The sequence below is a fragment of the Lolium rigidum genome, chromosome 4 (genome assembly GCF_022539505.1).
Source record: "Lolium rigidum isolate FL_2022 chromosome 4, APGP_CSIRO_Lrig_0.1, whole genome shotgun sequence".
Classification (NCBI taxonomy): Eukaryota; Viridiplantae; Streptophyta; class Magnoliopsida; order Poales; family Poaceae; genus Lolium; species Lolium rigidum.
This window is the reverse complement of record NC_061511.1, coordinates 199,549,009-199,561,616: the sequence shown is the minus strand read 5'-3', so window position 1 is coordinate 199,561,616 and position 12,608 is coordinate 199,549,009. Positions and strand designations below refer to the sequence as shown.

The 12,608-nt window shown below is 45.2% G+C and overlaps 1 protein-coding gene across 1 annotated transcript; it reads left to right on the top strand.

Annotated features, from left to right (window-relative positions):
• The first annotated feature begins 4,236 nt into the window (after positions 1-4,236).
• On the top strand, positions 4,237-5,200 carry LOC124649066 (profilin-2). The gene is made up of 3 exons (XM_047188742.1): positions 4,237-4,483; positions 4,584-4,721; positions 4,837-5,200. Exons 1-3 carry the CDS (start codon positions 4,361-4,363, stop codon positions 4,969-4,971), a joined length of 396 nt encoding a protein of 131 aa, XP_047044698.1. The 5' UTR covers positions 4,237-4,360; the 3' UTR covers positions 4,972-5,200.
• Positions 5,201-12,608: the final 7,408 nt, after the last annotated feature.

The window sequence follows — 12,608 nt, the reverse complement described above, 5'->3', positions numbered from 1 at the left end:
GCTGCCGCCATCGCGAAGCCAAGATCTGGGGGACAGGAGTCGCTGTTCCGGCACGCCGCCAGGACGGGGAAGTGCCCCCGGAAGGCTCCTCCATCGACACCACCGCCATCTTCATCAACGCTGTTGTCTCCCATGAGGAGGGAGTAGTTCTCCATCGAGGCTCGGGGCTGTACCGGTAGCTATGTGGTTCATCTCTCTCCTATGTACTTCAATACAATAATCTCATGAGCTGCCTTACATGATTGAGATTCATATGATGATGCTTGTAATCTAGATGTCATTATGCTAGTCAAGTGGGTTTTACTTATGTGATCTCCGGAGACTCCTTGTCCCACGTGTGTAAAGGTGACAAGTGTGTGCACCGTGTGGGTCTCTTAGGCTATATTTCACAGAATACTTATTCACTCGTTATGAATGGCGTAGTGAAGTGCTTATTTATATCTCTTTATAATTGCAATGTGTTTTGTATCACAATTTATCTATGTGCTACTCTAGTGATGTTATTAAAGTAGTTTTATTCCTCCTGCACGGTGTAATGGTGACAGTGTGTGCATCCGTGTTAGTACTTGGCGTAGGCTATGATTATGATCTCTTGTAGATTATGAAGTTAACTATTGCTATGATGGTATTGATGTGATCTATTCCTCCTACATAGTGTGAAGGTGACAGTGTGCATGCTGTGTTAGTACTTGGTTTAGTCGTGTTGATCTTTCATGCACTCTAAGGTTATTTAAATATGAACATTGAATTGTGGAGCTTGTTAACTCCGGCATTGAGGGTTCGTGTAATCCCACGCAATGGTGTTCATCATCCAACAAAAGAGTGTAGAGTATGCATCTATCTATTCTGTTATGTGATCAAAGTTGAGAGTGTCCACTAGTGAAAGTCTAATCCCTAGGCCTTGTTCCTAAATACTGCTATCGCTGCTTGTTTACTGTTTTACTGTGTTACTACTGCTGCGTTACTGCTGCTCATATATATTCATACCACCTGTATTTCACTATCTCTTCGCCGAACTAGTGCACCTATTAGGTGTGTTGGGGACACAAGAGACTTCTTGCTTTGTGGTTGCAGGGTTGCATGAGAGGGATATCTTTGACCTCTTCCTCCCTGAGTTCGATAAACCTTGGGTGATCCACTTAAGGGAAACTTGCTGCTGTTCTACAAACCTCTGCTCTTGGAGGCCCAACACTGTCTACAAGAATAGAAGCTCCCGTAGACATCAGTATCACGCGCACCTACCTCTATTTATCGCCGAACTACCGTGTCTGCCCCGCATTTACCTCTCTCGCGTTCCACCAAATCTTCCCCGAACTCGAAAGAAGTAGCAATGGCAAACGACGGTGCGGCCAACAACGGCTTCGGCCGCCACTCTCTCCACCAATGGGAGGGACGGCTCCTCCACGCGGCGGGCTACCCGGCGCCGCCGGACTTTCGCGCACCGGGGGGATGGAGGCTGAGCGCAGGCGGCATGCCGATCCCGCCGCCGCCAACGGGTGGGGACTTACTCGAAACGGCGATCAACGAGGTACTCGTCACTCTCAGTGACGAGCAGCGCGCGGATCCGCGTTTCTTCCCCGACAACCACGAATCGTGGATCGCGTTCTTCCGGCGCAGGTATGAACGCGAACTCCGGGCGTACGACGGACCTCCTCCTCCTCCGGCAAGGAATAACGCCGCCGGCCGCCGCCGATGGTGGAGCGCGCCTGGCCGCACCCTCGAGAATGTGCTCGCGCACATCGAGGACGGGAACTCCCCCGTCCTGGGGATGCCGCCGCTGGTGGCGGCTACCGTGTCGCGCCGGCACGGTAGTTCCTGGATGCCGAGGAGGATGGCGCCATCCTCCTCCTCGTCTGGCTCGCGGTCGGCGTCGAGGTCCGGCGGGTCGACGCCGGCCACCGTCAAGCAGGAGTGGGCGTCTCCTTCGACCTCAAGAAGGAACCAGCGTCGCCACCGCCGACCAGAGGGCGCAGCAGCGGCGCCCTCGTTATAAAGTATTGCGTGTGCGCTGTAGATCTTTTGAATCCCTGTCTGGATGCTCGGATTCAATCCATCGTAACCGAACGAGGCATTATCTGGGTGTGCTTCTAGGTCAGCTTGGGACTCATGTCGTAGGAAATGTTTTTTGCAGCAAGAAAACGATGTCGCTGGAAATAGTTCCACTTTAAAGTTCAAACCATCGTTTCGAAACTCAGAAATCATGATTGTGCGGTGAGCGTGCATGGATCTTTTTTCCCGGTTTTTCCGAGAATGGTCGTAATTTGTGGTACTTTCTGCCAAACATTATACCTTTTACTACACCGAGCAAGTCAGATCATCTTGATGCAACAGGCATCGGTGCCATAGTTTTAAAAACCGGACTGGCAACTGAACCGGCGAAGTGACTGGCTCACTAGTTCATCGGTTCAACCGCTGGTTCAGTCGGTTCAGTTCTGATAATTAAAACCGCTAAATTTAGAAATTACTATGGTAATTTTGGGAAATATTAGCATCTAATCCTATATATTGTATTTACTTCTATAGTATATCACAAATCAAGCCTAGCAGAGGTGTTATTTGGGCCACAAATGAGCAGTTTTGAGCATTGTGACATGTCATAGGTTCGAATCCTATGGAAAACGAAATATTTATATACATTTTTTCTGGTCGTTTGCTAATTATACCAGTGTCACTTAAAAAATTGGACAGGGCGTCGGTTCCGGTTTTTGCAGTCAGACCGCCGATTCGGTTCAGTTTTTAAAACTACTCGGTGCTCGTTGATCAGTTGTGGTTCCGTTTCCAAAGTCCCCGCAAATATCCTTCTCACGGCGTAGCCATCGCAGGAATATATTCACCTCCGCAATTATTTGTCTAGAACATTTTGGCCTTTTGGAATAACCTGACCCCTGTGGATGTTCTGTACTCTTTCGTTTCAATATATAAAATTACATCGTAAGGGATTCCCCTACGGTAAAGGTGTCAAAAAATAAATTCATGCAAAAGATGAAGATGAAGACGACAGATGAAATATCACATCATCTGTATTCCATATGCCTATTATCCTGTGGGCCGAATTCCACTTAGAAACACGAAGAGGGAACAAACGGAATACATAGTTTCTCCGTCTAGATCAGATAGAGAGTTTCATATTCTGCTTACTATCCGTGCGGTGCTGTTCCATTACGTTTTGGGCTATTTTTATAGAAATAACCCTTTGAACGAAAGAATGCATAAACTGATCTCCCGGCAAAACTATAATGTATCATTCTATCTATCTCTGAAAGTAATAGGGAGTAGTTAGCTAAGAGTTCTCCCCGAACGTGATGTTGTGCCTCTTAGTTAGATTTAGTTCTAGTAATTCTTAGTGTTGAAATCTAAATGTGCTTTTACAGAAACGTGATACTCTGAACATGATGATTGAGTCATTGTTCACCTACAATGTTAATTGTAAGTGAGAAAATGAAAAACAAGTTATGTTAATTGTTCGACTGAATCCAATCGACGAGGTAAGATATGGGACCACATCCTTTAGGCTTCAGCAAAGACGATGTTGTATAGAAAATGTGTAGGGACCATTTTGCAAAAATACCGAAGCCACGTGTCAACACCTGAATAACTTGGGGCTAGTTTTGCACATTTTGACAAATGTTGGGACTAACTGACTTCATTTTACAACTATTGGGATTAAACTGCACGTAAAGTATAACTCTTAGGACTAGTAGTGTATTTAGCTTTTTTCAAAAGATGTGGCCTAGAAGCACGACATGCCACAACTAGGGTGATTAGAAAGTACTCTGGCCATAAAGCCCATAAAGCCTGCTGTTTAGTTACAGCCCATCCACAAACTCACAAGTGTTGACCATCATCCACACATTTGCTCAGGCGTTATTGATGAATAAATAAAGCTTTATGCTCAATCAAAAAAAAATGCATCGCAGCCAGATTTCGTCTCCAAAAATAGCAGCATGCAAATGCTATGCCAGTGCACACTAATTACCACTGCAACGGAATTGCATCTAAATGTCACTGCAACGGAATTGCATCTAAATGTCGTATATACATGATGCATGCATGCACGATGGTAGAAGAGCACTCGTTTTGGAGTGGCAGGTCAGAATATGCCTGCAACACCGAGCGATGTGCTCTGACCAATCACAGCATCGGTCGCCTTGAAAGACGGCGAGGTGTAAGGGCGCGAAGAGGCGAACGGGTGGCTGGGAGGACGCAGGGATCCGGTCTTCCGTTTCCATCCCCTCCCTATTTATGTCCTCCACCATTAAATCCAAAGCTCGAACTCGACACCTTCGATCGATCCACCCCGAGCAGTACCCTCTCCGATCTCCCCTCGCCGTTCCGGTAAGCAAACGAGAGAGGACCGAAGATGTCGTGGCAGACGTACGTCGACGAGCACCTGATGTGCGAGATCGAGGGCCACCACCTCGCCTCCGCCGCCATCCTCGGCCACGACGGCACTGTCTGGGCACAGAGCACTGCCTTCCCCCAGGTGATCATCGTCGCACACACCTTGCCACATTCTCTGGATCACTGTATGATCGAGTTCAGGTCTCACGTACGGTGCTGGTTAATTTTGCGTGGTTGTCCAGTTCAAGCCTGAGGAGATAACCGGCATCATGAAGGACTTCGACGAGCCGGGGCACCTCGCCCCCACCGGAATGTTCGTCGCAGGTGCCAAGTACATGGTCATCCAGGGTGAGCCCGGCGCGGTCATCCGTGGCAAGAAGGTACGAAACTGTTTTGCATCTCTGGAGTTTCCTAACTTATACTACATGCTCTCGCTGATCGATCGATCCTTCCTCTTCGTTATGTTAATCAATTTGCCATTGATTCGGTCTGTAGGGAGCAGGAGGCATAACCATCAAGAAGACCGGGCAGGCGCTGGTCGTCGGCATCTACGACGAGCCCATGACCCCTGGGCAGTGCAACATGGTGGTGGAGAGGCTTGGCGACTACCTTGTTGAACAAGGCATGTAGTCAGCTGGCCGATCAATGGCTTTCACGTCTCCACGATCAATGACGATGATCATACAGTTTTTCACGTTTCTTTGAACATCTATCTATGGGAATATATATGAGGCTTCTCCTCTTTTACCGGCTCTGGTCATGGATCACCGATGACCAGTTGCTCTGGAAAGTTCTATTTGTAATGCCATTTCTGGCTTTCCTTTTTTTGTTGCTATCAATGCGTTGTTTTATGGTTGTCCATCGTATGAATTGTGTGTTGAGAACAAATTTTGCGATATATCCACGGTTGCTTAATTTGTAAATTTGTATTTTCTTATGTTAAAGGCCTCTCTGATAACAATGTGGCACATAGGCCTTTCCAATCCTCTACCATGGCGACAAGTCATAAGTTTGTTCGGAGCATACACTAGTACAGAACATACCTTCACACTCGGCACGGCGAAAATGATCTATCACACATGATAAACGATCACTACACAAGGACACGATATATGCCAAGCTGAACACCCATGCAAATAGAGTAGAAAATCTCATTTAACTTGATTCCACATCCAAAACTGATCATATGTCTACATATATTTGCGACATAGCTTCATCAAGTAGCTTTACAAACGAGAAAAGTACACAAAATAAGAGTCTTGGTCACATCTTTGTCCTCGTGACGGTGATGTCTGTTGCAAGGATAAAACAGATAGATTTCTCCATTTGTCCTTGGGTCACCATCATCGTAGGGTAGACGTCACCCGTTGTAGGAGGTGCACTTTCGGTTTTACAAATATTGCTCAAAAAATCTGAAAATATAATATAAAATGATATTCAATGTGAGAATAGTAAACATTATTAGATGTGCAAATTGAATTAACTAGTCACTTAAATGCAACTGCGAATGACGTGGATGGAGGAACTTGGGTACAATAAGAGAAAGGCATAGTGACAACATAAAAGTTGCACACCTTTCCTTGCCTTCTTTTTTTAATCCTTTTTATGCAGTGTTATCAAAATAAGTTCCCTATTACACAAGTATAGAATAAAAAACATTAATAAAAGTGAAATAATATGTAGATAAAGCTTAACCTAATTTTGCTTCCATACACAATAACATATACACGATAATATATAAATCAAGCTAGCTAACTCTAACACACAATAACATGTAGATCCAACAACCAAATCTTTCCATATACAATCATATATAGCCAAGCTTAAACTAATTGCGCTTACACAACAGATCTTGTCATACACAATATTCTAAGGGGTCTCGCCTACTGCATATGTAGATCTAAGAAACACATTAGTACTAAACTAAACAAATAATGGATCTAACTCATGAATAAAACATGGATTTCAAAGACTTTATAATCCAATCTTGCCGCCAAAAATACCGGCTCTTAGAGTAGATCCGAGCTATAATAGAAGGTAAACATGTAAAATCTAACAATGTAAACATGTGGCGGGATGAGGACTGATGGCGTGTGCTCGTCGTATGCAGACACGCTATTGGGGAACCCCAAGAGGAAGGTGTGATGAGCACAGCAGCAAGTTTTTCCTCAGTACGAAACCAAGGTTTAATCGACCAGTAGGAGAAGACGTGACTTCTGAAGGTGTTATTGGCTGACTAGTGGCAGGACGCACTACCGGTGTAGGATAGGGTAGTATGGGATCCACCATATTAGGTAAGATAATTTGCCCTTTGATTTTGATTCAATATAGTCTTTTTCCGCCTTTACCACGCATTATTGTATGCGCTTCTATAGGAGTATATATACTAGAAGTAAATTCTAGCCGTTTTCTTTTGAATCCTAAAATTCGATTAGAAAGATAGAAAGGCCATGAGGGTGGGAAAATAAAAATTAAATCAGCAACAACGTGGAACCTGCACACAACACAACCAAAGTACTTTGCCCCAACTTACAGTGAGGTTGTCAATCTCACCGGTTTGCTGAACACAAAGGATTAGATGCATCGAATGGAAGGAGATATTTGTAGAAAGTAAACATAACAGGATTGCAGTTGAATTTTTCAGTAAAGGAAATAGGACCGAGGTCCACAGTTCACTAGAGGTGTCTCTCCATAAAGAAAATAGCATGTTGGGTAAAAAAATTACAGCTGGGCAATTGACAGAATATCGATCGATACATGACAAGATGATTACTATGATAATTTGGTATTGGGCATTACAACATAATACATAGACCATAATCCAACCGCGTCTATGACTAATAATCCACCTTCAGGTTAGCGTCCACACCCCTTCCAGTATAAAATTGCAAGCAACAGAATATCGCATTAAGCAATGTATGTAAAGTAAATAATAGAGTTACCCTTGGATAAAATATTGTTGGTTTATCCCTAGTAGCAAAAACACATCTACAACCTTAGAAGTTATAAAGTCACTCTCCCAGGAAACTAGAGGCATGAACCTACTATCGAGCAAAAATACCCCCTCTTGGAGTCACAAGTGTCCACTTGGCCAGAGTTTTACTAGCAACGGATAGCATGCAGGATCACAAATAACATATGACATGAATATATAATAAATCTCCACATAGTATTCAACATTCATCGGATCCCAGCAAACCAAACATAGATGATTACATAAAGATGATCTTGATCATGTAGGGCAGCTCACAAGATCGATACATGAAGCACATGGTGGAGAAGACAACCATCTACCAACTGTTATGGACCCATAGTCCAGGGATGAACTACTCACGCATCACTTCGGAGGCGGTCATGGCGATGTAGATGCCTCCGGCGATGATTTCCCCCTCCAGCAGGGTGCCGGGAAGAGCTTCGGAACCCCACGAGATGGGTTCAGCGACGGCGACCGCGACGGAACTTTTCGTGGATGGAGGCTCGGGTATCCAGGGTTTTCCCGAGAAGATGTATAAATATGCGGAGGATTGAGGTCGGTTGGGCGCCTGGTGGGCCTAGACCTACCCTAGGCGCGGGCCAGGTCTAGGCCGCGCCTAGGGGTGGTCTGGCCGACCTGCTGCGCCTCTTCATCTCCCCTCTCGACATCGTCTTCGTTTCGGTAAAATATTGACTTCGGCTTTTGTTTCTTTCAATTCCGAGATTATTTTCTATACAACTTTTCTGAAATACAAAAACATTAGAAAACAGGGAACTAGCACTGTGGCATCTTGTTAATAGGTTAGTGCCGAAAATCATGTAAAACTGCAAAAAAGGGTAAGCAAAACACATATGAATTGGTGTAAAACAAGCATGGAGCATCAAAAATTATAGATACGTTTGAGACGTATTAAGGACGCAGTCTCACGCTGTCGTGGCCACGATGGAGGTCGAGGACGAGCAGGCTTGACCAAAGGTATTAGTTGCAGATCCTCCCTACGAACATGTGGATCGTCCGACTCCACAGCCAACATGAAGCATGGGAGTTCATAGGCATTCTTGTGAGGAAGATCTCGGGCCAGAAGGTTGTTTCCGCCTCGCTGTCTAGGTGCTTTTCCGGAGACTAAGTCGTCTTAGTGTGATTCTAAAGAGAAGGGCATGACTGTGGTCTATCGGTTGAGGTGAGAATGGATAAGGACGATGTTGGTCCTAATTTATGCATGATAGTAGCAAGTATTGCGATTGTCTGATAAGATGTGCCCACATAACATACATATTTAGGGAGGATGTATCGTTTTTGTTGTTGGAGGAAGTGATGTCAATCATACACAATTATACAACACAAAACCGTGTGCGATGTACAAATGTTGTGTTTACATGTTGTAGTACATAGCACACAGTTCTGCTGTAACAAAACCGTGTGCGATGAAAAGTGTAGTTCTACATTACAAGGAAGTAAAAATGCATACATTTAAAATTCATTAACAATATTCATAATTCATCCAAAGTATATAACTTCATTACATAGAATGATTGATGGTCCACTACATCATCTATACATTGAGCCGATCCATAATGCTATTGTAGCTGAGTAAACGCTAGTGTGTCCTAGCTATCACGAAACCGAAGTGAGAATCCAGAGCGGCATACTTGATACGATCAAAGCGTAATGGAAACTCGGACCATTTGTCGCGTTGTCTCATGAAACTGCGATCCTTCTTCGCAATTTCCGTCCCAATATAATGATTGGACAAAGCATACAAAGAAGGAGGATAGTTAGTCATTGGGTTCGGGATCATCCTCTAGAGGTCGCGCTTCACCGGAATTAATGTGATGCCATAGTACTCGAGCATCTTCACATCATTGCCAACAGAAGCGCCGCATAAGTTGATAGAATCGTCGCCAGATAATTTTCTTACGGCCTCCAACACTACATCAGCGTGCACAATCTGAAAAACGAGGATCTCGCTAGCGACACAAGGTTGGAGGACAGCAGCGCGCTGCCCCTCCTCCAATGGAAGCTTCTTCTTGCTACCTGGCTTCGCGAGGGTGTACTCGCAGTCCATCCCAAGTCACTTGGTCGGAGTGGCGTCGATGTACTGCTCCTTCACCCAGCGGATCCACCTCCCCACCCTCACTGCACGGAGGGTGAATGTCACGTAGAAGGACATGTCCTACTCATAGAAACTGTACTCCATGGAGGGTGGCAAGAACGCCATTGGAGCATATGCTTTGGTGTTCTTGGAATTTGGTGCGCACAAGTTTGGAAGCGGTCAATCCAGCGAGAGGACATGGGCTGGGAATATAATTTTATCGTAATCTTAGGATTTTATAGTACTAGAATCCAAAGTGAAAATGATTACATTTGATCAGCGTGATTGAAGGTAACCTCGGAAAAGTTCTACGCACGATTTTGAATTTGTTACCATTTGAGATAGGTAGAACAAAACGAGACGAGCGCATTAGAGGAATTATCACACAAAGTTTGCACACGATGGTTTATCCTCCAACTGTTTGCGCTAGTGGACATATATGCCGACGCTTTCTCTGAAGTCGAGTATGTGTGAATATAATATTACATTCCAGAAAGCGTTTTTGTGTGTGTTTTATCCGCGCAGGGGCTACCCGAACTACGCGCACACGGTTCAAAATATTGAGCGTCAGTTTTGTTCTGCCACACACAGGGAAAAGACATTCAATGCACCTGGGAGCTGAATTGAATTTTCGATGTCAGAGAGACTATAGATTTGAACTTGGGTTCTTTACAATAATATGAAGAAGGAACTTTTTAATGCATATTTAGCTTGAGCTTTTCTGGTTTGGTCCACTTCATGTTGTTGTGGCACCGATGCATGTCCTTAAGCAATAAATATACTCCCACCAATTCATACTAGGTATCCATGTTTTAGTTTACTTTGGTCCAAATGTGAAATAAAGACACAAAACTTATTATGGATTGAAGGGAGTACCTATTACCGATTGACATAGGCATCCCCAATGGACCTGCCGAAGAAGGTACCCGGGGTTTACTGAAGGCCCACGAACCGAAGGATAAGAAGATTCGGAAGCCCAAGATACTATTAAGGAAAGCTAGAGTTGTAATAGGAAGCATTATTTGTAATCTTGCGGGACGGGTTAGAAACCCTCCCGGACTCTGTAAACCTATGTATCACAAATCCCTCGGCTCCACCTCCTATATAAGGGGGAGTCGAGGGACAAAGAAAGGATCGAATCATTGTCTCACAAACCCTAGCTTTTACATCGTCGAGTACTTTTCGGCTGAAACCTTCGAGATCTACTTGCCCTCTACATCCAACGAAACCCTAGTCTACTACTTGTAGGCATTGACAAGTTAATCCCTTGTCAATTGGCGCCGTCTGTGGGATCTAGAGGCGACAAGGAGCTGATCTCGATGGCACGTTCAAGATCGTCGACTTCATCGATAGCAAGCAACATCATGGACAGAGGTAAACAGATCGAAACTGGTCTCGTTGATTTTGTTCCTCACCCGCCCTTCCGTTTGGATGCATATGCGTATCTGGAGGAGCCCATGGAGATGACGTTTGGAAAGTTCCACTTCCGCGTCGAGAAAGAAGGAGCGTATCGTCTCGAAGTTCCGATCTCGTCGGGATTATCGACGGTCGATCCCGATTTTTCAAGCTCAGCATCATCCATCGAGTCAGGCGACGAGGAGATTTCGTCGCCACGCTTCATCAGCACCAAAGCAAGCGAAAAACTCGCCAAGATCTTCAGCGACATGTCCTTCGAGTCATCCGCGGACTCCTATATAAGCGCTGACTCGAATAGCATCGACAGCTTCGACTTTATCGACAAATCCATCAATGTTGGCAAGGTCTTCACCAATCTCTATGATGGTGTCACCAAACCCAGCAAGGTTCAGAATCCAAAATATCATCAGATTTACGCCATTGGAGAAGCAAGTCGCGATCAGGAGAAAACATCAGAGGCTTTCGATGAATTGGGAAATCCATATGTCGATCCCTCTGACCTAAGGCGAGGTTTGGGCAATAAATATGTCGGACCTACACCACGTGCTAGGGTTCAACTGCCACAAGCAGCATGGGATAGAGCCGCAAGAGCTATGGATGGTTCAGAACCAATGGCGACAACTGCTACGACTGAAGAATTGCAGGCCTACCAATATAGGCTCGCTCGAGCTGGAAGGGAATTGGAAAAACAGACAGCTGCTCTGAATAGAAGAAAGGAGGCAGCTTCAGCATCAAGCAGGCGAAGAGCGGAGTTAAGTCGACAATCAGGAATTTCGGGAGATAGCCACAGAGAAGCTCGGCAGAGAGCAAGATCGCGGCTGCAAAATATACCTGAAGCCGAAAGAGAGACTTTAATTCAAAACCTCGACATGTCTTTTATGTCAATCGACACGAGGGGGAATATCATTCCAAAAACACCGGAAGCAGGGTACATGGCAACGCAAGCTTTCATCCTAGCGTCTAGGCCACCTCCCGGGGATCTAAGAGAGGCGTTGTACAACATGGCCATGGCAGGATGTGGAGCCATGGGAGCAGCATTCGCAGCCACACCTCCCGAAGGATCTGCAAGACAAAATAGCCCGAGACCTACTACAGCAGTGCAAGATCCACCAATAGCAAGTGGAGTCAGAGATACGGCGGCTCAGGCCAGGGTAGATAGAGCGCGGCAAGGTAGAAGAGAACATCGGCACTCACCAGAACTTGCTGAAGAAGATTTGTGTGGACTCCCGTGTTTTACGCGACGGGTCCGAAAAAATCGAGTCCCCTCAGGATTCAAGTTACCCGATAGTTTCAAGAAATTTGATGGCCTACAAGATCCCGAGGATTGGCTAGTCGATTACCTCGAGACGGTAAAGCTGATAGGTGGAACCAGATCAACAGCCATGCAGAGCATTCAAATACACCTGAGTGGAGCCGCAAGATCTTGGATAAAGAAGCTTCCCCCAGGCTCCATCGACAGCTGGGATAGTTTTGAGGATGTGTTTGTCAAGAATTTCCGATCAACCTGCAAAAAACCTGCGACACTAGAGGAGTTGAGATCATGTCTATAAAAGCATGATGAATCAATGAGGAAATACATTCAAAGGTGGAACATCATTAAAAACTTGGCAGAGAATATATCTGACGAGAGAGCGATAGATGCGTTTGTAGCAGGAGTTCGACGAGGCGATTTTGTGGAGGACTTGGGAAGAACCAACCCAAGGACAGTATCAGCACTAATGGAAATAGCAAACAGATGGGAAGATGGCGAGGATGCTGTACATAATAAACGACACAGGTCACCGA

Coding starts and splice junctions, on each gene's coding strand:
- LOC124649066 (XM_047188742.1), top strand. CDS start 4,361: ATGTCGTGGCAGACGTACGTCGACGAGCACCTGATGTGCGAGATCGAG. Junction 4,484..4,583: donor AGAGCACTGCCTTCCCCCAG/GTGATCATCGTC, acceptor GTGGTTGTCCAG/TTCAAGCCTGAGGAGATAAC. Junction 4,722..4,836: donor CGGTCATCCGTGGCAAGAAG/GTACGAAACTGT, acceptor TTCGGTCTGTAG/GGAGCAGGAGGCATAACCAT.